Source organism: Zootoca vivipara, chromosome 3 (genome assembly GCF_963506605.1).
Source record: "Zootoca vivipara chromosome 3, rZooViv1.1, whole genome shotgun sequence".
NCBI classification, from domain to species: Eukaryota; Metazoa; Chordata; class Lepidosauria; order Squamata; family Lacertidae; genus Zootoca; species Zootoca vivipara.
Window position 1 is genome coordinate 80,298,690 of NC_083278.1, and position 27,804 is coordinate 80,326,493.

The following is a 27,804-nucleotide window of genomic DNA, read 5'->3' on the forward strand; positions in this document are numbered from 1 at the left end:
AAACTTTTTAAAAGGTCGACAAATTTCTTAATAGCTAACTTTTAAATAGGATTTAAGCCTTGATATTGTTTAATGTCGTGCTTGATACTGTTTAATGGCGTGCTTGATACTGTTTAATGGCGTGCTATGGTCCATGGGGTCACGAAGAGTCGGACACGACTAAACGACTAAACAACAACAACTGTTTAATTAAATAACACTATAATGACATATTCACAAACAGACTTTGCTGGGGGGGGGGGCTACACCTAGGTTCAGGGGCCCTAATCTCCTGCCCCCCCCCAATTTGGCCCTTACTAATTTTGGTAGCAGCAGCAAAAAGAACAAAAATTAAAGTAAACACAGTGCTGCATTGAGCAAAATCCAGTGCCCTGATCTGAATACCGGTACAAGCGTCAGCCTTTTCTCAATCATTTGATTGGTCATTTGATGAGCAGAGGACGCAGCAATAATGACACTCCTCAGCTAATTTGCATGGTGTATCTATGTGTGTGTGGCTTGTAAGTTCAAGAAGGTTGTCATTGTGGCTCTAAGGCCAACAAAGGTTAGCCACCCTGGTTATAAACAAACCTGTGCTTGTAGGAAACATGAGGGAAAACCACTCCAAAGAGAGCAACTGAGGCATCTATGACTGACACTCCCAAAGGTAGAGGACCAGGAACAGCTTCACCAGCAGGGATGCGCAAATAAATGGAAGATGGATCATGTTCTAGAGCACCACTCCCAGAGGCACTGTTTGGCTGGAGCTGTAAAGCATCAGAACACTTGAAATATGATAAACATGTAACATTTATCACTTCGTATTATACATTTTCTAAGGTTTTTTTTCTAAATTATTCTTGTTCAAGGGAACCTATCTACTTCTGCAGTGTCTCCATTATTTCAAGTACAAAAACGGAGATTCAACTCTAAGGCATGGATCCTAGCTTTTAGCGCTGTGATGCTCATTTTAAAGGAATGGGTTCTTCCATGGATGTATTAATGGAAGGAGCTTCAGTTCATCAAACTAACTACATCCATGGAAGGTTTGAGCCAATATGTATAATTCAAGTAAAATTGTTTTGCTTGTGCCCAGTCATGTGTTTACCAATACTGCACGGAACACACAATAAGGGCAATTACAGATCAAGCAGTCTCACATAAAGAGTTTCATTTGGAAAGTATGAGAAGGAAACGCACACCATGACTACGCTATTAGATGTCCTACTGTAATACTTTGAGCAGCAACAGCAGCAGGGTCCACTGCCTTTTTTCTTTTTCAAAAACATGCTTATTATGTGACTTTATTCTTTTCTAACTCTATGGCATCTTCCCCTGCTCTGCTATAGCATGCTTAAGAGCTCAAGTTTAGGGTTGATTCTGTTCTGGCATCTCCCACAAACTCTACAAGATCCAACATTTTTCATAACTCTAAGGAAATGCAAATTATAACTGAGTCTAACTTAAACTTTTATATTTAAAAATCAGTAGAAGTATTGCAAATATGTCCTGGGCACTGTAAAAATAACAACAGTGGATTTGCTCAAGAGCCTTGAAAAAGACAGAAAACTAGATGTTTGTGGAATGCTTTTTAAGGGTTTGATACCTGATCTTCAATTGATTTATGGTCTGTTTCCTGCAGCCAGGAGCCAAGAAGAACACTGTCATCATAATGGCAAAGTGATCTAAGCAGAGATGTCGTAGTATTAGCAGAGTTGTCTGTCAAAGTAAATTCTGCCACCAGCTCCCGAAGAAGTGCATTAAATGACCCTGAAGGAAAATAATTGGAAGGGGGAAATGGCAAAATATAAGACATTTTACATCCTGTGAATCAACAGACATTGTATGAAACAGAAATAGTTCCCAAAGAAGGATGGTGCAGTACAGGAAAATCAGTACTAATATTATTCTTGGGAAGATATAGCCCATGAGAAGCCCACATTCACCTGCCTGAAAAGTCATGTAGTCTTGTACAGCTAGATGCAGTGATTCTAGTGTCCACTGGCGAAGAGAACTCTACTGCTTTACTACAGTACTACCAGAGAGGCATGGTGCCAAGAAACTAAAATCTAGCGGAAACCAGCCAAATACCAGAAAGAAAAGTAAAAGCTTTTCCAAGTAGTTTATGTCTCCAACTAAACCTCACTGAGACTGGGGTTGAAGAAATCAAAGGTACTATCCAGTAATTATCCTCCAAGCTGGAGTTCAGTCAATAGAAGAGTAGAGGAGTTAGATAGTTATAATGGAATGGTCTCGGGGGTGGTGTGCTCATTTTTATTTCTATTTATTTATTTATTATTACATTGTTGTTGTTGTTGGTGGTGGTGGTGTGTGTATAGAGAGACAGAGAGAGAGTAGAGGGGCTTGGAGAGAAACTGAAGTTTCAGATATTAACTAGACACCCTGCACTCCAAGGCCAGGGAGACTCCTGCTGCTTGATATCATTAACAATCCCACATTGTATTTGTGAGTTACCCAGGACCACTGCTTAGAGGCATAGCTGGTATATGCATTACTGAATATTACTGTATAGAGTTATTTCTAATCTTTGTAAAGGTGTGCAGATGTGTATATGTGAGCACTGTGATTCTGTCAGATGTCCTCTAGAAAAATACATTATTTGTTCATAGAAATGCTACCAATCTTGTGACTATTTTCAATTTTGTGACTACTTTAAAGTTTTTAAAAGCCTACATAAGAATATAAGGGATGTGGACCCAAGCATTAAGAGCAATAAGCAACAATTCAGTGCAAGTACCTTCATATGTTTTTGGTGGTAACAAAGCCAAGATGTCATAAAGTCTTAATCGGACCATTGCTGCACTAGCCTTCAGATGTGCTCCATGGGCTTTTATCACAGAGGGAATGCTATTGTGTTAAAAAGAAGTCCAGATTAATTACTAGTAAAAATCATGACATAGTAAACTGTTGATGCAATGGGTTGTATTCAACATAACAGTAAGACTAAGGTTCCATCAGCGGAATGATTTCCCCTTGCACAACAGAACTCCCCTGCCCCCGCAAAATCTGGAGGTTCCTCCAACCATCTAGAGAAGATCTGGGGACAGCATAGGGAGCACATGGGGGGGGAGAGAAGTGGGGGGAAGTCCCATTGTGCTAGTGGTAACCTTTCTGGTAGGATGCACTAGGTTGGAGTCTAACCTTTAATACTGTTATAAGCAAGGTCTATCCCTGAGTTGCTATGTGATATGCACACAATTTCATTTTATGCAGAATAAATTATTTTTAAAAGTATTTTTAAAGAAGATTTGTGCCTTCCATAAAACAAGAAATAATATTTGGTTTAAAAATGGAAATGTTAAATATCAATAAAGTAAGACAGGACATAAAATTAACTTTAAGAAGTTAGTGTCGATTGTTTCTTCATTTTGAATTTAAAATGAGAACTTCTCTGACTTTTTCTGGTTATGCAGACTACAGAGGATTTCGAGGGGAAATTACTTCACTATTGTAAAAATTATACTTACTGAGACATCATTGTCATAGCACATTCTATAGGAGTCATCAGTTTTCGAATAACATCCTCTGTTAGAAGTTCGGGACAGTGAGCAACAAAACTTCTCATAGCTAATAATGAAAAATGCATTGGTCACATTTTAAACTATGTAAGCAAACAAGGAAATGTTAACTCTCAAAAAGAAATTGCAGTTCAGCTGCTGGAAGAAAGGCCAATGCTTCCCCTAATCAGCAGAGACATTCAAGAAGCCAGGTGAACCCATGCTATCCACTATTGCTACCTGTCTATATTATTTCAGCCAAGCTTGCATTGCTATAGGAAGGGCAGGTAGAATCAAATACTTCCCCAACTGTCTCCCTCATCAGGCATCTTTCCCTTAGGAGTCACATGTACCACTATGAGTGAATCTTTTATATATATATCTCTCAGCCTTCTGAATAAGCCAAACACTTATTCCAGCACTTCTCCAAGGATCTCAGGGCATTTTACAAGGCCCTGTGAGACTGGAAGTGGGACATGTTCAAGGCCATTTAGTGTTCAGATTTGAACATGAATCTTTTCACAATGTTACAGGTAAAACCGACTGAAATAATTCAGGAACTGTTAGCTATATCTCTGAGATTCTTACCACAGAGAGCTCCTGCACGCCCTTCCAGTGTTACTTGCCATGTGAAGGAGTCTCCACGAGCTTTCTCTGCTTCCAACTCCTTTAGAGATCGGGGAAATACATTTCGCCACAGCAGTAACATTTTGGGAAGATGGTAACGAACAGCAGATGGACCTAACCAAGAAGGCAAATTACTGTATATTTTAAACAATTCTCAACAAACAAACAAAAAATAACCAAATGACACTAAAAATATTCCAATGCCATTATTGTGTACCATTCTTTTCTTTTCTTTTCTTTTCAAGTCACATTTTGTATGCCACTTTGGCCATTTTTACTTGGAAAGGTAGTCAGTAATTAAATATCTTTTGCAAACTGCTATACAAGTTCAGTCGTACCTCGGTTTACGACCCGCTCAGGTTGCGAACACTTCGGGTTACGAACTCCATAAACCCGGAAGTGTTTTCGGCGTGCACGCATCCCGCGCATGCGCAGAAGCGGCGCGCACGCTTTGCGCATGCGCAGAAGCGGCACTCGGTTTGCGACCTTTTCAGGTTACGAACCGCGATCCGGAACGGATCGTGTTCGTAACCCAAGGTACTACTGTAGAATTAATCTCAATGTAACCAATGCATGTGATGTACGATTATAGGAATATTTGTATTTTTACACATTATGTATTAGTCTTTAGCATTAAAAGTTTAATCAAATAAAGGTAATTTAAAGAATATTGGGCTGCCAAGTACTCTTTAGAAAGTAGTAACTGCTATCAACTGATAAAATACTGTTATTTCTCTTCATGCTGCTCTCAATTCTTTATTAAAGTCCAATTTGTATTTAAATGGGATTACCTTAACATAAGACAATGTTTTTACCACAATGCTTCCAACCCAAAACAAACAAAGAAAACAAGACGAAAGAAAAATAAAATGTCTACTACTTATAGCTATGTTTAAAAGACTGGGAAACAAAAGAGAGAGACATATAATCACTTACTGTAATTTCTATTTTCCTTGAAAGTTATATTTTAACAGACTTTTTTAGATTTGTTTTCTTGGAGCCTCTCATCACATTATTAAAGTGCCAGTCAAACATGCCTCTCCCCAGTTACAAATATGAAGTTCTGAAGAGCTTGGTTTATTCTGCTGACTATAACAACTTTAAGGATTTTTTACTGTCAAGACTAATCAGACAACCTTATTAAGAATACCAGGACTATCCTACACCACAGTGACAAAGCCAGCCACTGTTTTACATACCTAAAGTCATCAGAGCACCAAGCAAAAGCCATCCAGCCTGGGTTCGCTGCAAAGACAATCTGCTATTTTGTGCAGCAGATCGTAGGAGATCCTCTGCAATGCTAACAACCATCTGAAAACAAAAGGAGGAGATTGTTACCAATTATGCACCCATTCCTAATCACACATTACGTGCCAACACAAAAGTTTACATGTGTAACCATGGGGCCACAATAGTTTCAGATCTTTAAACCTGAATTGTGGTATGTCACAAGAAGTTGCACAGTATTCTCAATTATTTAGTTACTTAATGAATTAGCAATAACACTTCCAATTTGGGTTCAAAATAAGACACGTTACGCCAAAATGCCATAAAGATTAAAATGGCTGTGTGACTTTACTCAACAAAAATTAAATATTTACAAAAGAGTAAAGAAAACTAGAAACCTGTGTACATATAGGGTACCCAAACCAATTTTATTTTAAAGATGCAAGGAAATGAGAAATCCTACTATTACTAAATAAGGAATGGGAAATGGTAGTAGGGATCTGGCAGCTGAAACAGTGGCCTAGATTAACCAGGGGGGTGTTTGGATGCAAATGAACTCTTTGGGTCAAATGAAAGCAGAAAGATAGCGAAATTTAGGAAACAGATTTAAGAGAAAGAGTAATGTAAGGAGTGAAACACAAATTATTTTCTTCTCTCATTGACACAAGAGAGGTCAGAGTTTAGGGACTCACAGCACAGGGCCCCCAAAGAGAGGAGCAGATGATGATGTTGCAGTGGCAAACAGGGCTGACATTAGCACCTGGGCTGGCATGGATATACCATGGCCCGCCGGTGATTATACTGGCTGCTGTAGCATCTTTTCTTCTTCTGTTTAAATGCATTTTATAGTCAGGAGGTAGCCAGCCAGACCCTTTCCAACAACAAATTTTAACAAGTGAATGTGTTTAGCATTAGGGCAGCAGAAGCAAAGTCCATTTTATTTCTGTAGCCATTATGTTATTAAGATTTGAACTTAATATGTGAAGCCACATCTGCTCATAGTATCTCACCTTTCCTTTTGCGTGGGGAATGCCCAAAGGACACTGATGAACTCCACCTAGCAAAGCAGCCATTGCAAAACTATAACCACTAACAGCTTCTGGTGAGGTCTTCAAATTGTTGAGCCTTTCGGCACAACGGTCCAAGAAAGGAGTCACTTGGAAAGGCAAGGCCACAGCTACACAACGCAGGCACCATGCAGCAGCAAGCCGGGCAGCCATACTTGGATGAAGAAGAACTGAAGTAACAGTCTCAAGCAATCCTGAAATCAACACAGACAACAGTGAGTCTTAAAAGGAAATCAGTAATGGATTTCTATACTAGGATATACTCTATACCAGGCATCTCCAAACTGCGGCCCTCCAGGTGTTTTGGCCTACAACTCCCATGATCCCTAGCTAAGAGGACCAGTGGTCAGGGATGATGGGAATTGTAGTCTAAAACATCTGGAGGGCCGAAGTTTGGGGGTGCCTGTGCTATACCATTCAGTCCCCTTTCACTCCATTTAATAGTAAGTCAAGCTGTCTAAATCTTACTCAACAGAATGAAATTTAAAACTAGTTCACTTATGCTTTTAAATTTCCATTTTATTTCTCATTTCAATAAACACACAATGAGGCATTCACCAGAACTCTCCAGACTCTAGGTTCTTATGGGAAAACTATATTGATAATTACTTGGTGAAATTTTGTAACTATTCAACAACCGTATGCACAAATACATTTTTATTAGGCCATTTGTTTAGCTGTTATGAGTGCAGGCTAGAGAATCTCAGAATTGCTTACATCCTGCTGAAACCAGTGGCAGTAAATGCTCTTGCATTTTTCTAGATTACATCTTCACGTCTTGCTGGGTTTGTTTTTCATGCCAGAATCTAGTGGTAATCAAGTAAGCTGGCAGACAGAAGTGAATATTGAACAGTACAATTCTATACAGGCAACTGTATATTAAATTACAGTCTTAACAACTTACCTATTGAAGGCTCTTGTATGAGAGGTGATGCAGTGGCACTTAGGCTCTGAACTAGGCTCCCAAGCTCCTGAAGGGCACAAACCATCACATGCTGGCTTGCAGCAACTTCAGCTGCTCCTGATTTGTTTTCAATATTAGCATCATTCACAACTGATTCTGGCAAAGCAGTGGGAGAAGAGAGAGTGTCATCCAGCATTCTTGTAAACTTGAGGTGTACTCAGAAGAATATCAGTATAAAGAATTATAGAAATGCAATAGTTGCTTGTACACAGTAGCTAAGAAACTGAGCTGCATATGTTTGTCAGAGACGCCACAGAACAGAGATTGCTTTAGCATACATTCAGATGACTTGCTGGCAACCTACATTAAAAGCTGCCTTTCCATCACAAGTATTTTATATTTCATCACAAGAGAGCTACTTTTTGGATAATCACTGAAGGAATGAGAAAATATTGTCTAGAAATATGCCATTGTTTTTATTTTTGCGCCATGGAAACAAAGCTTATGAAAAATGTCTAATAGTGATGAGTCTGAAAACTGAAGGGAGAGAACCAAAGCATTAAATTCTCTTCATGATTACTGATTTTCCAAGTTTTGACTCCTACCTACTACCAGTTTTAAAATATTTTTAAGAATCAGCTCTCTGATCTCAAGCACAAGTAGCTTGATGCCTATATGCCACATATGCATGTTGGGGGTGGGGTTTGAGAGCCTGCCCTAAACATTCTTCATCTTCTGGGTAAACATACTTTTGTATTTCATTGCTGTGGTGCAATTAGCATTTGAAAGATATATTCAGTCAGCACAGTGAGATATTTTAGAGCATATTTACAGATTATTACATACTGTGCCTGCACCTCAATGTTGTGAGGGCACATAATATTGTTTGATTATCTGTCATAGACCTATTCTTTGCAGCTTTAAAAATTCCTTCATACTTATGGGACAGGAATATATTATGTTTATTTGGACCTTAACCTTAACATTCTTACCTACTGCCTTCATCTGTTTACCAATTGCCTGGCATATATCTTTGGCCGCTGCAATCTGTGCCTTCTCCCCCAGTAAACTTCCTACAGTGGCTCGGAGGATGAAAGAGACACATCTTCGAGAGTACACCGCTTCTACATGAGTCTGCGTTGCGCGAGGGTGAGAAACCAGATCTAGAACATGTGACAAGAAGGTAGCAAAATTGCGCTCCAGCCACTGACCTCCTAATGTTGTGACAAAGACAACATAAGCCTGCAAATTCAAAATACAAATATTACAGCCACAGAAAGGGAGGATTTGTACACATTTCCATAATGGAGGGGAGGGGCAAAGAAAGGGAAACACTAAAAAGAAGACTTAAATGACCCAGGTTTTATAAGATTTTGAGGCAAAATGACCGTATTTTAGGGATGGATTCACATATATGATGTCTTGGAAGGGCAGCCCTCACTACCATTATGATTCACTGCTTACCTTGATTCATGATGAACGAAATAAAAGGAAGGGATACTTTCCCCTTTTCTGACTCTGGAGAACCCCTTCTCCCACCACAATATAACAATATCTTAAGGACTTGCAGGTCAGACAAGTGCAGTAAGCATCTACTCTCTCTAATAGCAGGAAGTTCAGAGATCTTTCACATCACCTTCTATCTTTTAGCACAGCAGGCTAAGGCCTCTGTGGAGGTGTGAAGAGGAGGAAGGGGGGGAGTTTCAAAGCGGCTAATAATCTTCTTTCCCTTCCTCCCCCACAACAAACACTCTGTGAGGTGAGTGAGGCTGAGAGACTTCAGAGAAGTGTGACTAGCCCAAGGTCACCCAGCAGCTGCATGTGGATGAGCGGTGAAATGAACCTGGTTCACCAGATTACGAGTCCACCGCTCTTAGCCACTACACCACGCTGGCTTTCCTATACCACGCTGGTTCGCTGAAGGAGGGAGGCATCCTTTGCAAGTCCAAAAACAAGGCCCTTTGGTCCAGGCTGACTGGAGCCCTGCACAGAGGTACTCTTTTGAGAGGCTAGGAATACATCAATTGGTTATACAGGTTTCACTCATTTATTGATGTGCTAAATCTATTTGTCTGGTTGACTTATATGGCATGAAAAAACTGCACATTTGTGACATGCTTAGTCAACGGATATGAATATTAAAATGATCATTTTCTATGGAACAGAAGCTATTTGAGTCCTTGCCTAGGCAGAAATAACACTGTGAAAATTATTGAAGAGTAAGAAAGCAAACACACCTGTGTAACTCCAACTCTCACTTCTCGGTTGACAGATCCTCCTACTTTTAACATCTCGCCACCACTCTTTAAGAATCCAGATCCTCCTCTTAGAAAACCAGTGGCCATGAGTTCCAAAACCTCTTCCAGTGTAGCCCGCTTCACATTCTGGCGCATCACTTCAAGAAAAAAAAAGTAATTTAATTTAATAGAATACTTTTAAATAATTGTTTGGACTCATATTACATCTGTGATTTTGACAAGTAGCCTGTCTTGTTACAGAAACAAAGGCAACAAAACTAGTAGAGTTTCCAATCATTAAATATATGTAAAAGCCTTCAGACGATTACAAATGATTACATAACTTATTCACAAAGGGTTTCTATCGCAATGCTTTCCCTGTGTAGATTAATTGCTTTAACTTTGGCTAGCTGTAAAAACAGAGAAAACAACAATCTCCACAATACCATTCTAGAATAGAATAACAGAATTGTAAAGTTGGAAGGGATCCTGAGGATTATCTTCTAGTCCAACTCCCTGCAATTCAGGAATCTCAACTTATGGTCCACCATCCAATTTGAAACCATAGCAGACCCTGCCTGGATTTGCAAATAGAACACAAATTTATCCAGCTTATTGCTGTGAAATTATAGAATAATGATTGCATAGACAATTCAATATTTAATACCTGCTGCTTGCTTTGGTATCAGTGCTGTAGCCATAACTGTTCCCAAAAGTTTTGATACTGCAACTCGTACACCATAATTTGAGTTTTCCAGAGCCTTAAAACAAAGTGTTGCTACATTTTCCAGTTCTGCTGTCCACATAAATACAGCCTCATTTTGTAGTTCCAGTAGGCACTGAGGGGTAGGAGGAAGAACATACCAATAATTGTTTAATATTTCTAAAATGCTTACCCATCCACTCTGGGAATAGAGCCAGCACGATCATCACTGTCATTTATCCCACTTATGAGATATGATTGGCATAATGACTTTTAAAAAAACATTCAGAAAGGTTACACTGAAATCTATTTTTCCCATCGGTGCTCATACAAAAACATTATTATAAGATATGGGATTGGAGAGTAATACTGAATCACAGGGTGCAAGCATCCAATTCCTGTCTACAAACACATCAGTGGCATTTAATTTTCAATGTATTGCAGGGGGAGAGGAGGGGAGGCTGCCTCCCACCTCTCAGTTTAAAATCTGTCCCCACCAAAAAATATCTCAGCTCCAGAAAAAAATAAAGAAACAGTCCACTTTTCTCTCTCCCTGCATAAAATGTCAGTTTCAATGCTTTGAAGGGAGAAGAAAGCTACATTGTTGCTTTAGTAGCATTCTCTCCTCAGTAAGAGGAACAAGTCCTTCCTGCTACAATTCAGAATCCCATTACTGTACTGTACAAAGATTAATGCCAAATAATAAAAATGTCATGTGGGAACTGCTCTGTGGCAGCCCAAATGCTTTCTAGATAAGCTAGCCACCAAACCCACATCCCAACTACACTGTGCACACTGACTCTGTGACACATCTAGCAGTGATGGTTGCAACAGGAGAAATAGTGTTGACCCCAGACACCACCACCACCACCACTACTACCACTACTACTACTACTACTACTACTATTATTATTATTTTAAATAATGTCAAAATACAACACACTTAGGAAAGATCAACAGAAGATTTAGTGAACAAACAAACCCTGCATGTTTATAAATAGCAAAAGAATATAAACCTACCTTTGCTACTGCACATCGCACAGCCATAGCTCTGTCTGTCAGGAGAGATCTCGCATTCTTATAAATATCACGGTGGCAAGATGCTGCAGCACCACCCAGCCCACTTAGGACTTTCTGCAAACTCATTAATATTTCACTCCGGCCCTGTGACTACAAATTGCATTGGGATTTGAAAGGGAGAAAGAGAGAATGAAGCAGAAATAAGAAACAACTTGTTTTGTGTCTTCATAATGTAACTACGAGAATTATCTAAAAAGTGAGGGGCAAAGGGAGATGGCTCATAATTCATGTATGAAAGAGAGAGATACCACACAACTGGTGTCATGACGCATTTCTGAAGTATTTTTAAGGTAATTTGGCAAAAAATGACACTGCCCACATGGGTTGCCATATGCCCAGGTTTTCCCAGACATTTTTTTGCCAATTTCCACCTGAATACTGGTTCAAACTGCAGTATTCCAGGTATGTCCTGGAAATTACAGACATGTAGCCATCCTAATTAAACAAAGCGTATATTATAAATAAAACACAGCAGAATAGCCTTAAGTCACATTTTTCTAAGCCTTAATTGATGGGTTTAGTCCTTTAAAAAATAGACTAACAAACTAAATATGGAAAAGAGTGAAAAATATGATTTTGTGTTTTTTTACAACACCGCTTTCACTCACCTCAGCACTTTTCAGAGACTTTAAGAGATTGTTAACTGTTTCTGGAAAAGAACTACCCAGCATTCTCCCCATTTTTTCATAAAATGCTCCAACACATGCCACTGCAGTGCTACAAAAAGGCAAAATCAGCATTAGTCTTTTTTCTCTAGGTAACATGCAAGCAAATAGAAGCATCAAATCAAAACTTAAATATCTTCAGGCAAGATAGGGCAGTTTTATGTGATATGTATACTTTGTAAGGAAATCAGAGACTACAAACTTATATTTTGGCCACAGATATAGTTTTAGAAATGAGAAGGTAAAAATTCACATGCATTAGCAATTAGGTGACAGATAAAACGAATGCCAAGTTTCATTAAGTTTTTCAACTCTCAGGCTCATTAGGATTTTTCTCGCCCAAAGAATGACTCACATTTCTCACATATTTCAAAATGAATGTAGCATGTTCACCAACTGTAGTTTGGAATATTTTAAGAGTATTTTATGAGGATAGAATGCAATCTTCTCAGACTTTTTATGTCTGATGATAACATACTAGTCTTGAAAGCATGGAATTTAATTCCAAGTAGTTTGATAACCTATATAGTTCCTAGAAGATGCTCCTGAGAATTCCCTAAGTGATTTTCACAGTGACTGGTAAAATTATGTCACGTAATGGGTTGGCTCAGTTTCCTTCAAACTGCTTTTCAGTAATCACTTAGAAAAACTAAGATATCAATCCAGTCTGGATTGCTGCATGTGAAGGAATATAACTGTGCTCAATTAAGATTTATTTTTGCTGTCCTCCTGCACAAAAGCCAAATCAAGAACAACTTCTAGTGATATTCCAGCTAGAAAACATTTGCAATTCTTCTGTAAACACAGGTATGTTTAGACTTAGAAATACAATAACAAATATATCCACAACGTAACTGGCTGTGTTTAACTATATAAATTCTTCACACATCATATAAACATAACTCGTTAGTTGAATTTATGTAACTATCGGTTTGACAGTGTTGTGTTAGAAATACAATAAGCATGCTTTTTCACATGGAAGAAAGCCTCTCTATCAGAGGCTGCACATAACAAATCCAGAATGCAGCAGCACTCCTCGGCATTGCAATCCTATGCTCATTTGCCTGCCTATAAACCCCAATAGGACTTGCTTCTTAGTAAACATGCAAAACAATACACTATCAAGTCCTGCATGTTGCCAGCACAGTGATTTGACAAAACTAAACAGAGCTCTTTTAGAAGTGGGCAATGTACTCGGAGATTTACAGGCCCAGTGAATTTATTTATTTCCAAGTAGACATTTATAGAATTGTTTCATCTTCCCTCCTCCTGCAATAATACAGTGGTACCTCCGGTTATGAACGTAATGCGTTCTTAACATGAGGCGCGCTTTTGCTAATGGAGTTTTGCATCCTGGGGCAAAGGTCGCAACTAGGGGCATGTACTTCCAGGTTGGCAGAGCGCATTACCCGAAGCATTCATAAGGGGGACGGTACGTAACCAGAGGTTTCACTGTAGTGTGGATGCTTAAAGACTAATGCTAATCAAACGAACACTTTCTTCCACTGATATCATGCAGCATCTACATAATCCTGCTTTAAATATTACTGCCCATCATCTAGGATGCTGAACTAAATGGTCTGATCTAGCAGGATCTTATGTTCTCAGTTACCCTCCCACCCTCAGTTGCATCATTTTTGTCACAACCAATATTGTGACAAAAAACAGTAGGAAATTGATTCCATTGTTACTTCAAGGCATCAGTCATTTCTAAACAGGTATATTCCCCTGAGGGTTCTGTAAGCATGAATCACAAAAATCATTCAAATCTGCTCAGCTACTTCTTCGGTGTTCTTAGAAATTAACAAGTTAACTGTCACTTGTAACAACATTCTCGTCCTGTATGTTACTTACAGTTTGGTTGGTAAGTAGGCTGATGTATCATCTTTACTTTTGATAATTTCATTACACTTATCAAGTGTCTGAAATACAGTAAAAGTATCTCCAATGCTATACAGAGCGGCAAGGTTTTTAGCAAGCAATTTCCGGGTGGGTGGCCCAGGAGAGCTGCTGATAAGACCAGTTAGCTGTTCAACAAGCTTTTTTTGTTTTTCTTTTACATCCGTCTGTTAACAAAACAAATTAAAATTTTATTTGCTCTGATTTTCACAATTCAACATTCAAATGCTTAATTCTTTCAGATGATTGCTATTCAAGTATTTTTATTTCTGGGATGTTTTTGCTAGTAGAGCTATAGCCACTCCTCATGAGTCATTTTATTTTTCAGTAAGATGTCCTGACATTCATGATATTTGGAGGTTTATTTAATGAAGCTGGTACTGGCCTAATCCACTGGCCCATTTGCCTAAATGCTTCTGGCATTTCTCTGAAACTGCTGATACAAATTCACTTAAAACAAACTTGGAAAGGGAATTACAGCTCAGGACATAACATTCATCTCAAATTATGGGCAAATCAGATCTTTTAAATATATGAATTAGTGAACTACATAATAATGTCATGGAGTTAGACTGCAATCCTTTACACTGATCTGGGAGCAAGCCCCATGAAACTCAGTGAAAAAGGACTATATAAAAACCAAAGACTGGTGGGAGGGGACATGGCATACCTTGTTAGCCGCTCCTAGCACTTTGTCAAGAAACCGCAGCCATTCAAAGATAAAAACTGGTCGCTTTGCTTCTGTGATTTGAGCCAAAGCTTCTTCATTTAATAACAAACTGTGAGCAAGCTCCATGGCTGGCTAAAATCTACTTTTGTTACAGGCGTACTTATTTCCTATGAGAAAACATAACATAGAACAATAATTATTATTATTTTCTTATTCCTAATGGCAGTTTAAATATCAAATACACACTTAGAAATGCACTAGAATGAAGAAAGTTCTTAGGTAGAGTTGGGTGTCATCAGTGTATTGTACTGAAAGCCATGATATGTGATAACGTTACTCAGGGACATTGTATAGGGACAGAATAGCAGATAGCCAAATACAAGCACAGAAATCTGAGAAACCACAATGAAGAAAGAAAACAAAGAGAGCTTCCCCCCTCTAGAAACACCAAAATATCAACTAGACAGAAAGAGAGCCATCTGAAAACAAAATCAAGGAGATCCAGGACATAAAGCAAAGTGAAACAAGTAGGAGAAAGTGATGTACTGTACCTAGATATCAAAGAGGAAGAGAACTGAGTAGAGACTTTTGGATTTGGTGATGAGGAGGCAAAAGCAGTGACATGCAGCTGGAAGACTGGAAGGGGGCCAGTAACAGAGTTGGAAAAAAGGAAGTTTAGCTCATGAAAGTAAGCAGGAGTAGTCAGACCTAGAAAAGGGATCAAGAGTTGGTTTGTTTTAATAAGGAAAACAGTGGTGCATTCAAATGCTGAAGAGAGGAAGAAAAAGATAGGATAACATAATGAGTGATAATGACAGGAGAGATGGTAATTAGGAGGGCACAGGATCAAGGGTAAACATGGGTTAATTAAAGATAATAGTGCAATTGAGGAAAGTGTTGAGAGAGAGAGAGAGCGCACTGCCAGGCTAGTAATAATGATTATGGAACTTCTATTTTGCAGTCCTGTATTCATTTACCTAAGGGATGCGGGATCCTCCGCTACTGTTATAAGTAAAATATTATTCAGACAAGAGTGAAACCAGAGTTTGTGATCTCAGTTTCCTCTGCTGAATTTATTTAAAATATTCTCCACAGAAGCTTCCAAGTCAAATAACAACCATAATAAAATAAAATATCAATTTGCATACAGTATACAAAAAGATAGGAACAAAATAAACCATGGATATAAAAAAGAGGGTCGGGGAGAATAACTGCAAGGCAATGAAGGCGGAATTAAACCCTGAAGCATCAAAATTGTAGGAAGGAAATTGCTTGTCGCGAGGTGCCTAAAAGCTAGGAGGAGTAAGTGCCAGTTAAATGTCTCCCGGGAGAGGATTCCACTGCCATGAGTACTGCTGCTGAAAAGGCTCCATTGCTCATCGCTTCCCACCTCATAAGGACAGGGTGAGCTATGAATGGGACATAATAATAAACTGAGAACTGCACCACTGGAATCAGCAACAGAGAGCCCAGACTATCGACAGCTGCCTGCTTAGTGCTTGCTGCTGCATAAATGGTGTGAAACTGCTGTAGCTCCTGGGGATGCCCCCCCCCAGCGCTTTAAAGCCCCGCTCAGTTTCGGAGGGAGATCCATAAATAAGCTCGTGTGTTTTGATTTGCATGCAGAAGGTGCGAGTTATCAACCCCCAGTGGCAAGAGATCCCCGAGGGGCCATTGCCAGTCAGAGGAAACGGCGGTTTCGGATATCCAGCCCCAAGGCCTGCCACCCTGGTGTCAAGGGCAGGCAGCCACAGCGATAAGGAAACCCGCCACTCAAAACACCTGCCCGCCCCTCTCGAAAGCGCCTGCCTGCCCTAAAGGCCGGAGCACCCCGCCGCGAAAGCAGCGCACCACCTTAACTTGACCCCGCTGCCCACCCGTAGGAGCCACCGTTGTTCTCCCCCCCCCCCACAGGGACCCAGTTAAAGTGCTTTCCCCCTTACGCCACCCAACCGCCACCCCTGCATATTGGCCCTGCGGCTCTTCTCCCCCGCCCCCACCGCAAGTAAGTCCTTCGTCTCCCAGACCCACCTCTTCCGACAGTTCACGGCACCGCAGACCACTGCGACGTTTGACAGAAAGGGGCAAACACCTGACGTCGCCATAGCGCACCGCTCAGTAACCGAATCCCTCTCTCCCCACCAGCTGAGGAAGCGCCGGCCGCCGCGCAAGCGCATTCCATACCCGGAAGCTGGCCGGTAGGAGGTACGCATGCGCACCTGCGCAGTTGCCGAGAGACTGGAACACAAGGGAGCAAGACTTCGGTGGATGGGAGAGGCGCGCGGAGGCTGGTAGGGAATACCAATGATAAAGAGCTGATGGTGCAGATTTGAGCGTTGCTGGCGAATGTTGGGCAGGTTGTTCGGTCAGGCTATCGGCAGCTGCTAGCCACGGGGTTCCTGCTTGGAGGGGGGTTGGACTAGATGACCCTAAGGCTCCCTTGCAATTCTGTGGTGCTAGGATGGCTGTATGCAACTTCCACGATCAGATGCAGCGTGTTTCTGAATACTAGTTGCTGGGGGAACGCCAGGGCGAGAGGGCTGTTTTCCACCCCACTATATATGTGTGCGCGCGCGCGTAGTTGCAGCACAGAGGATACGACTTCATGTATCCTATGAAGTGGACTGTAGTTCACGAAAGCTGGTGCTGTTAATAATAATAACACCTGTGTAGGGGCAGGGGGTGTAATTGCACTTGTTTGTTATTGTAGTATGTATTCTTGTTTTTTTGTATATTGTAAGCCACCCTGTGATCTCTGGATCATTTTATTTTATACTGCCCTCCATCCAGAGATCAGAGGGTGGCTTAAGGACTTGCTTAAGGACTAATAATGCATTAGTCCTTAAGCAAGATTGTTCTGTTATTTTACTATGCACGGCAGGATGTTAGGCTAGATAGACTTTTCATCTGATTGGACAGGGCTCTTATTATATTCAGTTAATATGGAGAGACGGGTAATAATGAGGGGCTGTGTTTAATATCTGAAATGTATGACACCTCTTCCTTGCTAATGTGCATTCTTAGCAGGGAGCAAGTCCTCTTGAATCCAGTGGGACTTGCTCATTTGATAGATAAACCAGAATTGTGCTGTATATGCCAGGCTACAATCCCACTTGATGTATAAGGCTTTTGGGGGTGAGCAGCCTGATTGGCATGATGATGTTGGGCATCAGTCATAATAAACTTTCTAGTATTTATGGTGCCACAAGGCTATTTGTTGCTTTTGCTTTTCAGTTGTTTCTAGGTGGGATTTCATCTAACTGAGCCACCACATTTATCTAAAGGTTCAGTGCCCCTAAAGTTCACTCTCTTTCTAGGAACACTAAATGAAATTATAATTTTTATTCTTATTTTTTTTTATTTATACCATGCCCATCTGGCTGGGTTTCCCCAGCCATTCTGGGCAGTTTACAGCTTACTGTTTCTCCCACCAGACCACTCTGAAAATTGTGGCAACTATTAGCTGTAACAAAGTTACAGTTTGTTTTTGTTAATTTGTATTTTATAATAATGTTTTTAATTGTAAGTTCTCCCAAGCTGAGAGAAAGTTAGATATAAATACTGTACACGAAATAATTTTTCCCCCAAAAAATCAGTGAAAACTTTAGCTATTTTCAATGCATTCTAAAAGCTAGAAAAATATTGTTTATAGGCAAGAGGGCTGCAAGTGGAGTATTAATACCAATCATGGGTGATGAAGAAGATGACTACATGTCGGATTCCTTTATTAATGTTAAGTAAGTGCAATGTTTTTCTAAACTTATCAAACTTGCCAGTGCCTCACACGTACACTAATAATTGAAGCTATTTGTGGTGTCTCAGATACAGAACTTTTCAATTATTTTTGAGTAAGAGGTCTGGCTAAAATGCTTCAAGTTGATATCACCTAGAAGAGGGTTCTTCATCCATGAGTCCCCATATGTTGTTGGACTATAGCTCCCACCATCCCTGACCATTGGCTAAGCTGGCTAAGGATGATAGGAGTTGTAGTCCAACAACATCTGGGGACCCAGGTCTTGCAGTCTCAAACTATGTGCAAACGTTGTTCTGACTTCTGTCAGTTCCTTTAGTGCACCATTGCATGGACTAACTGTACTGACTGCTCCACTCTTTTTCTGCATCAACAACTTTTCCACCAGTCCTTTCTTTTGGGCAAGAAGAGTGTTAATCACTTATCCATCTCTAAATTGGATGTATCATGTTTTTTTTGGAAACCAGAGAAAAGGACTTTCCAAGAGGCACAATGGCTGCATATGTGTGATCATCCAAAACCTTATAAAGAATAAACCAAGTGCCAAAGCTTTGCACTCTCTGGCTGCATACTGGCTGAGGTGTGAAGATCCTGGCTTGCTTTAAGCCAGAGCTTCCTAGTTCTGGTGTATCAGGAACTCTGGCTTACTGCAACCCAGGCTCTTTGTGCTCAATCTGGGGCGCAGCTGGAGGATCATCAGGTGGAGCAAGGGAATGGTGCAGGGCCATGATGCTTGTCTACAGCTTCATAACCCATGGTTTGTGAAGCCTTGGATGATTGATCAAACATGACCAGTGACATTTGGAACTGAAAGCTGAACTGTGCACCCTTCCTCTTGCCACTTCAGAGCTATCCAATTCCTGAGTTACAGCTCCAGTTTGGCACCCTCATATAATGTAGGATACCTTCCTCTGTGCCACAGTGACTGAACTCAATGATTCTAGCCCAGCTACATGGCTTTAAGTGGTTGAGGAGTATGTTTTAAGTGGCCCATGAAACTGGCATAGGAATTGCTTATTCCTAAATCCAGGGAAATGAACTTGAACTGGAGGGCAGAATAGATTCAGACTGCCACCTAACCCATCTTAAGCCCATCCCTGCATAGACTAACTCTTCGACTACACTCTTTCTCAACAGCAACTGCTTTTCCCACCGTCCTTTCTTGTCGGCAATGAACTAGTCAACCTCTAATATATTCCCCTTCTATAGTCTCCTTCAGTAAGACCTAGCACAGAAGTAGCAGCCTCTAGAACAGGTATGGGGAACATTTGACCCTCTAGATGTTGCTGAACTACAACTCCCATCATCTCTGACCATTGGGCATGCTTGCTGGGTCTGATGGGAGTTGTAGTTCAGCAACATCAGGAGTGCCAAAAGCTTCCCACACTTATTCCAGAATATATTACTGTGGATTACAACTCCCTACTGATTCCACCTAGGTTTTCCCTTCAATTTCCTTGCCATGCTTTTCATATAACAGTGTGTTCTGTGAGCATATTACAGCAACAGAATTACCACTGTGGTGATTTTATCATAGCATGTAATCTATCCTTGTTCCAATGCAAGAATGATCATTCCAATAAAAATTGGTGGTATTCTGTTTGGAAACTGTATTCACCCTGCAATCTATGTACCCTTACCTGGAAGTGAGCCCCATAAAACATTGAGGAATGTACTGTTAAGCATTACATGTGGTTCACTGAAAATGCTCTTAAAACTATATTTATTTCTCTCTGTAATTGCTATATAATAGTTTGATATTTGGACTTGTTCAGTCAGGACATCAGACCAGGCATGCCAATGCTGAGGCGTACAAAGGAAGTGTTTAAGAAAGAAGAAAAGCAAAAGGAAGCTAACGAGAGAAGTCGGCAAAAGAGTATAAAAGAGCAGGAGAAAGAACAACGTGATACTGTTTTAAACATTGCTTTGGGAAACGAGAATAAAGGCTTTGCTATGCTTCAGAAGATGGGTTATAAAAGTGGTCAACCTCTTGGCAAAAGTGGTGAGTTTCTCAGCTTCCCTTTTTCAGAATAAGACTGTTTCATGGTATTATTGTTGTTGTTTTATTATTAATTTATATACCTATTAATGCCAAAATAGGCTTCAAAGTGGTTTAGAAGTATAAAAACCAATGACACAAGCATTAAAATATAAAAATATAAAATTAAAATACACAAACAATCCAATTAAAACAGAAGGCTTGGGTTGAGACATCATGGGAATGTCTGTGTAATAGACCTGAGTGATTTTTCAATATATCGTTCAGTTTTTGCCACAGCCAATCATCAGCAGGCCTTGCTGCAGCAACCAATCACATGCCAAATTGTCACTGTCCGTGTATAAGACGACCTATAATTTTTGCCTATCATTTCTTTCCTTTTTTAAAAATATTTTATTAGTTGAATATAAGAACAACATATAATCAAGTACAAGCAATCAAATACAGTTTTCCCCAACCCCCCTCAAAAACAGCCCCAACCACATCCAGATATTCACATTAGTAATATAGTCAAATAAAAAATTATTTCTACAGTTGCTGGTTTAAAAAATATCATTCCACATGCTTCCATGTGTCTTAGGTGGTTTAAATGCATGTTCTTTCTTTGATGCATATGTACCGTAATAAAGGAGTACCACGTTATGTAAAAGTTATGTAGTTTCTCACGTTGTTTTCTTTCACGTACCCTTTGTTAATCATATAATTGTTATTTTTTCAAGTTATGGCGAAGGCCTGTTATCTGTTCAGTAAATTTCATTTCTCCAGTAGATATTGTTTGAAATGATGCATGTACATGAAAGATACAGAGAACCTGTGCAAAACAATACTTGCAGTGTGGACTTTGACCAGGGTAGACTCAAATCTCTGTTCAGACGCCAAGCAGATAGCCTAAGGTGTGTCATTAACTCACGGTCTGACCCACTTCACAGGGTTTGTTGTAAAGATAATGTGAGAACCCCATTACAAGCCACTCTGAGCTCCTGTGATGAAAGGAACACAAATGCGTCTAATAGCAATGATCATGTGTTTTCTTGTTTTCTTGTTTTCTGCAGGAAAGGGGATTGTCGAGCCTATTCCTCTGAACATTACCACAGGTTTGTGTCCATTCTCTCCTTTTTAATGTTGTAAAGTTCAAACACGGCGCCTCTTGAAGTGTTAACTAGCGCTTTGAACTTGGAACAGGCAGAAGTGGGCTTGGCCATGAAGAAGTGAAGAAACGGAAAGCTGAAGAAAACTTGGAAAACTACAGGAGAAAAATGCATATGAGGAAACAAGCGGAAGAACAGACGGCTGACCTCTTCAAGTAATGTGCAAGGGCTTCATTCCTCCTCTTCTCTTTGCGAAGAAGAATTGTATTATTTATGGGAAGGATTGTGCCTTCATGGTAGAGCACTTGCTTGCATGCAGAAGGTCCCATGTTGAATCCATGACCTCTGCAGAAACGGCCGGGCAAGACTCTTGTCTGAAACTCTGAAAATTGCTGCCAGTCAATTGAGGCCAGCGACAGCCAGCGTAGTGGTTTCTAGAACCACTGGGGCTGATTGGATTTGGAGTCCACATCATCAGGAGAGCACTAGGTTGAGGAACAGTGCTGTGTGGGGTTATCTTTCCCATCAAATATCGCCATCAGGTATTGCCAGTATGAACTACACCAGGGGTAGTTAGCATAGAGTCCTCCACATGTTATTGGACTACAACTCCCACAAGCCCCTACCAGCATGGTCAAAGGTCAGGGATGATGGGAGCTGCTCACAGTGATCTGGGTCCTATAAGGTGTGTGTAATATAGTAGTTTGGTTTTGTAGCACTTCTAAACTGCCCATCGTACAACTCCCACGATGGTGAACAAAACAAATTGATAGCTACATATAAACTATCAGTGTAATATCTCAGCTAGTCCAAGTTATGTTTATTGGTTATTATTTCATTTTACTTTTAAGATTGAGATTGAAGACCAAACAGGAGCAACTGCAAGTAAAACGAGACCTTGTGAAAAGTCAGAAAGCCTGTCAGCAACTAGATATGCAGAAAGTAAGTTTAAATAAATAATTCTTTTCAAGCGTTTTTGTGCATTTGTGACCCAAAGACTTTGGATGAGTAACATTTACTGAAAGTAATTATGCATAGCCTACCAGACCAACTTTTTAATGAGCTTGTCCATCCACCCACATCATCGTAAGTCAAGTGTGCTGCATTGACAGGCTGAAAGCAAAAAAGAACCAACTCTCTTCTGGTTTACTTCCCTGCCTGCCTTCCTGTTTTTATTGTCTAAGAACTACATACAACTTAGACACGGTCCCCATCTTTTCCAGAAAATAGCTTTTGAGCATTATGCTTTTCCAGGAGTGCAAAGTTGCACCTTTTTCTCTTTCCAAATTGCCAAGAAATTGATGGGGTGGGGTATTTTGGTTGTTACTGCCAAACTTTTGCTTTAAAGGGCCTTGAATCCCCCAAAGAGATGTGGTTCTGGTTAAGGGTGGAGGAGGAAAAAGAAGATGACGTGAATGCAGAGGACGAGGAGGAGGAAGAAAAAGAGGAAGATGAGTTTGACGTAAGTGTAGGGTTTAGATACCACTGAAAACTGCATTGCACTTCAATAATCTAAATCGGGGGTCGGCAAATTTTTTTAGCCATGGGCTGGTCCCTCGGACCTTGTGGCAGGCCGGAGAAGCAGGTGAGGGGGGCTAGTAGTCCTCCTCCCCACCCCTCAGCCCCAGCCACTGCGCTTACCTTCCCAGGGGCTGCCGCTGCTGCTGCTGCTTCTCATGAGTAGGCAAAGCAAGCTTGTCCGCTCCGCTCCACTCTCTGGCCCACTAGAGCGGCAGCAGCAGGAAGATGAGCAGCATGAAAGGGCTCGGTCCGGAGAGGGGTTGCTTAAAATGGTGCTCAGCCAGCTCAGCTCAGCCCAGCCCCCTTCCTCCTCTAGGCAGGGTGGGGAGAAGCCAGGAGGAGGGAGGGAGAAGGCACGGCCACAGTGTGTGTGAGGGAGAGGGGGGGAATGGAATGCACAGGGGTGGAAATGGCACAACCCAAACGAGCAGAATCCCCTGAAGGCAATTGGGCCTGATCTGGCCTGCGGCCCTTAGTTTGCTGACCCCTGATCTAAATTAATAAGCTAAAATAATTTCAAAATTAATGCATAATCCGTTTATTCTTAAAGGTGTATTTCATTTGTCAAACAGGAATCAGAAAAGTTAATCATGTTGACAGCATATCTAAGGGAAGAACACCTCTACTGCATTTGGTGTGGAACAACCTATGATGGTAAGAAAAATTCCAAGTATTAATATAGCTGAGCCCTCCTCTTTAGTTGGTCTGTTAATGGAAACTTAACAGTATCTAATGCCTTGGCCAAAAGATGCATGAGTCACCTTTGCACAACAAAAGTCTTCATGCAATATAAACCTAAATTTGTTTCTTTGAGAACCTTAAAGGTTATTGTATTCCCAATTTTTTTCTTTTGAGTTGATTGCAAGAGGAAAAGGAATGATGCTCTTAATGTACTTCTGTTTGGGGATGCTCACCATAAATGGAAACCCCCCCTGCTCTTGATAACTGCAGGCCATATCTGCAATTATTTTCAACAACCTGTTTAGTATCACTGTGTGTGGCTTGTTTTATCTTTTCTAATTTACAGCTCTCCCCCCCCCCAAAAAAAGGCTTAGTATCTCAGTCCAGTGTGCTTTTCTTCAGACAATTGTATAATGCTCTTTTTAAAAAATCTTCCAGATAAAGAAGATTTATCCTCAAACTGTCCTGGAGACACTTTTGCAGACCATGAATAACTTTCCTAAAGCAAGAACAGTAAATGCTGCAAGAACAATCCAGCATAAAGATATCGATCAGTTCAGAAGACCACATATATTTTTGTAGGGGAAAGGTTTTTGAAATGTATTTATGTATATATTGTAGCACTGGAATTGTGCTGAAGTCCTGTTCATTTGGAAGTATGGATATAAAGGTGCTCCTTCCCAAAGCTGTACACTAAGAAAATCTTCTAGGAGCTGCATAATCGGTTGACTCTGAGCTGTGAACTTTAGGTACTCTTCTTTTTTAAAAACAAAGCTCATTTGTTATTTTTGTGAAAAATGCAGCAAACAGGATTGGGTCGATCCTCCTTTACACCCCAATCAATTATGGAAGAAGTGGAATACTGATCTAGTGCAGAAAATAGAACAGGAGGGCTGGAAAGGTCCAAAATGTGTATATATAGAGGCCAAAAATAAGATCAGGACATTTGGTTAAAATACTACATGTACTAACTTAGGAGTAAGTCCTGTTGACCTTCATTGTAAATATTCTAAATATGCCTTTTACTGTTGACCAAACTGCTAAGTTTTGTAATTTTTGGTGTTTTATACCAAAGGTCTTTCAATCCACTTTCCTAATGTCAGCAAAGGCTTAAAACAGCAAATGTTGGAACTGTTCAGTAGCTTTGAGTTTCTGTATCACTATTTACAGCTGAATACATTTGTTGTGTGTGTATGTCTAAACAAATTTATATCTTCTTTTTTTACTAATCTGCAAATTGGCTCAAATGTATAAAAAATACACTAGGCATACTGAGAACTCCATACAGTACTGAAAACAAAAATAACTATGGTACCTGCACTGAAACAGGAGGTGGTAACTAATGTTATTGTAGTCCATCTGATGTTGACTCTGCCAGCCTCCCTTTCTCTTCTGAGTTGGTTCTTTGGTTAAAAGGTTTTTTTAAATGCCTTTCTGGCTAAATTAGTTGGTGGGCTCGAGTAGTTTCTGTTTAAGGTTAATCCACTTTACTGCCCATGGAAAATGGCAAGATCAAGCCAACATTAAGGTAAAGTGTGAACCAGACAGCTAGCTTTACATGGAAGTAACCTCTAATGGACTCAGTAGCCCTTACACCCGAGTAAAAGTGTTGTCTTTTTCAGTGGGGAAGTTTCAAGTAGATGAAACGCTCAATGGCTTGTCAAAGTGTTCAGGTTTGGCTAGATTGTGCCTCAAGTTATCAGGAGCAAGAATTTGTGACAGTACTAATGAAAGCAGAAGGGTGGCACGTAATACTAGTGTGCATTAAAAAGGAAATAACACATCTCCTTACAGTTTGATTCCTTTCCTTTATATACAATGTGATTCACTGTACCTTCCTCGATAATCTAAAAGTGGGCCACCTGCCAGACTCTATATAGAACACAATTATTTGCATTAAGCAGTCACGGTGTAGCACCCATTGCTGGCTGCATTTGGCATCTTCATTACTAATTGTGCACAGGGATAGATTTTTACCAAGATTTGCACCCGAGAGGTGTCTCGGTTCAAGTGCATGGCCAAGATGCGCTTTAAGGTAATCATTGCTGTCGATGTTTCCTGCATACAGACATGCCTCTTCCTTTGTATGCCATGTAGCTTCTAAAAGAAATGAACAATGTGGGGATTTTAAATGCACGTCATTTATTAGGAAAGAAAGCAGCTATAGAACAGTAACATAAGCTGTGCATGCACAATAAAAACATTACAATTTCCCAAGATATGGGAAATACATGCTTCGGTTGAAAAATTATATTGTAAAATGTGCTTCTCAATACTGTACCAGTGATTTAAAAACAAATTTAATATTCACTACAAAGTTCCATGAAAGAATTCAAGTTAAAGACTTAGAATAGATTACCGGTAGGTTTCATTTAGAATCCAGTATAAATATTCTCCTCTAGTGTTGGATGATGGCACCAAAAAGCAGTTCCCTGTGAACTAGGTGCAATGGAATTACTCAGGAGTAAGTTGACACAGCTGCAGCTTTATGGTATAAAAAACTCATCAAATCCTAGCTGTTAAAAACATCCCTTTGCAATGAATTGTTCACAGCACAAGCTGCACAGATTTCACCATTCAAGTTATTTTCACATGGCTTGTAAAATCCAAATCAAGAGAGACTATGAAAGCTTTGGACTGTTGTCTGGATGCACTGGTGGACTGGATGAGGTCAATAAAGTGTACATGAACCCTGGCAAGACCGGGGCTCTTTGGATGGGTGATTCCCATGTTTGGAAAGTCACTAGTTTTAGATGGGGTTGCACTCCCTGTGAAGGAGTATGCATGTAGCTTGGGGATACTCCTGGATACATCTTTGTCACCCAAGATTCAAGCATACTTTGTGGCTAGGAGTGCCTTTTACCAGCTTCGTGTGCTTCACAACCTATGGCTATTCCTATACAGAGATAGCCTGACTACTGTAGCTCATGTGTTGGTAACCTCAAGGCTGGATTACTGTAATGCTGCTCTTTGTGGGGCTGCCCTTGGGTTTGGTTCAGAAGCTCCTGCTGGGGCTCTGCTTGAGAGCACACAACACAGCATCGTTCAACAACTGTACTGGCTTCTCATTACTGCTCAGGATTCTTGTGTGTGTTTACAAAATCCTGAAAAACTTAGGTTCAGGGCACCTCAGGGATTGCCTGGAACTCTTTTATCCCAGCTCAATCACTGAGATCACCTGCAGGAGCATCTTGGGTTGTTCCCAAAGTTGGTGAGGCTCATTTGACAAGAAGCCCTTTAGAGTCATCACCCCAATCTTGTGGAATACTCTGCCAACTATTAAACGGCTGCTGAAAATGTTTCTGTTCCTCTCAGCCTATGAAGGCATTTAACAAGACATCTTTCCGCAATGGTCAGTTAATGCCCGTTTAACTTTTTATTGTATTATAATTTTTTTTGCTGTAAACCACTTTGATATACAATGGTACCTCGGTTTAAGAACAGTCTGGTTTAAGAACTACAGTATTTGGTTTACAAACTCCACAAAACGGTTTGAGAACTTTACCTTGGTCTAAGAATGGAATCCGAACGGTGGAAGGGCACCGGCAGTGGGAGGGAGGCCTCATTAGGAAAGGATTAAGTTTGTAAACCAAGGTACCAGTGTGTGTGTGTGTGTGTGTGTGTGTGTGTGTGTGTGTGTGTAAAATGATGCAGTGGTATACAATTTTTTTTATGAATATAAGGGTAAAGGTAAAGGAACCCCTGACCATTAGGTCCAGTCGTGACCAACTCTGGGGTTGTGGCGCTCATCTTGCATTATTGGCCGAGGGAGCCGGCTTATAGCTTCCAGGTCATGTGGCCAGCATGACAAAGCCGCTTCTGGCGAACCAGAGCAGCGCACGGAAATGCCGTTTACCTTCCCGCCGGAGTGGTACCTATTTGAACTGCTTTTGAACTGCTAGGTTGGCAGGAGCTGGGACCGAACAACGGGAGCTCACCCCGTTGCGGGGATTCGAACCGCCGACCTTCTGATCGGCAAGCCCTAGGCTCTGTGGTTTAACCCACAGCACACACCCCCATCCCGTTTTTATAAATATAATCTATTCCAAATCATAATCATTCTTTTTTAAAAAAACTAAGTTCTGATTTGAATACCTTCCATTTTTTTTCTAGGCTGTATTGCAGGAAAGGAATTAAGTATGACAGAAAAACAGGTTTCCCTTTGTCATCCTTATGCTTGAAAGCTTA

At 40.5% G+C, this 27,804-nt stretch overlaps 2 protein-coding genes across 2 annotated transcripts in view; one reads left to right on the forward strand and one right to left on the reverse strand.

Moving 5' to 3' along the window:
* The window catches only part of HEATR5B (HEAT repeat containing 5B), a 43,594-nt gene extending 26,846 nt beyond the window's left edge, over positions 1–16,748 (reverse strand). Inside the window, exons 1-16 of the mRNA XM_035108283.2 lie at positions 16,608–16,748; positions 14,577–14,743; positions 13,862–14,073; positions 11,951–12,059; positions 11,283–11,432; positions 10,227–10,398; positions 9,560–9,717; positions 8,315–8,564; positions 7,323–7,478; positions 6,362–6,612; positions 5,324–5,435; positions 4,086–4,238; positions 3,468–3,567; positions 2,738–2,847; positions 1,586–1,749; positions 571–746 (exon numbers count right to left, since the gene is read on the reverse strand). Coding sequence (XP_034964174.1) covers positions 571–746; positions 1,586–1,749; positions 2,738–2,847; positions 3,468–3,567; positions 4,086–4,238; positions 5,324–5,435; positions 6,362–6,612; positions 7,323–7,478; positions 8,315–8,564; positions 9,560–9,717; positions 10,227–10,398; positions 11,283–11,432; positions 11,951–12,059; positions 13,862–14,073; positions 14,577–14,702 — 2,399 coding nt within the window. The 5' untranslated portion in view covers positions 14,703–14,743; positions 16,608–16,748. The remainder of the gene's footprint in view (positions 1–570; positions 747–1,585; positions 1,750–2,737; positions 2,848–3,467; positions 3,568–4,085; positions 4,239–5,323; positions 5,436–6,361; positions 6,613–7,322; positions 7,479–8,314; positions 8,565–9,559; positions 9,718–10,226; positions 10,399–11,282; positions 11,433–11,950; positions 12,060–13,861; positions 14,074–14,576; positions 14,744–16,607) is intronic.
* Position 16,749: 1 nt separating this feature from the next.
* GPATCH11 (G-patch domain containing 11) lies at positions 16,750–27,518 on the forward strand. The gene is made up of 9 exons (XM_035108284.2): positions 16,750–16,867; positions 18,229–18,313; positions 20,103–20,329; positions 21,379–21,420; positions 21,509–21,629; positions 22,266–22,356; positions 22,763–22,876; positions 23,508–23,589; positions 24,055–27,518. Exons 2-9 carry the CDS (start codon positions 18,264–18,266, stop codon positions 24,108–24,110), a joined length of 783 nt encoding a protein of 260 aa, XP_034964175.1. The 5' UTR covers positions 16,750–16,867; positions 18,229–18,263; the 3' UTR covers positions 24,111–27,518.
* Positions 27,519–27,804: the final 286 nt, after the last annotated feature.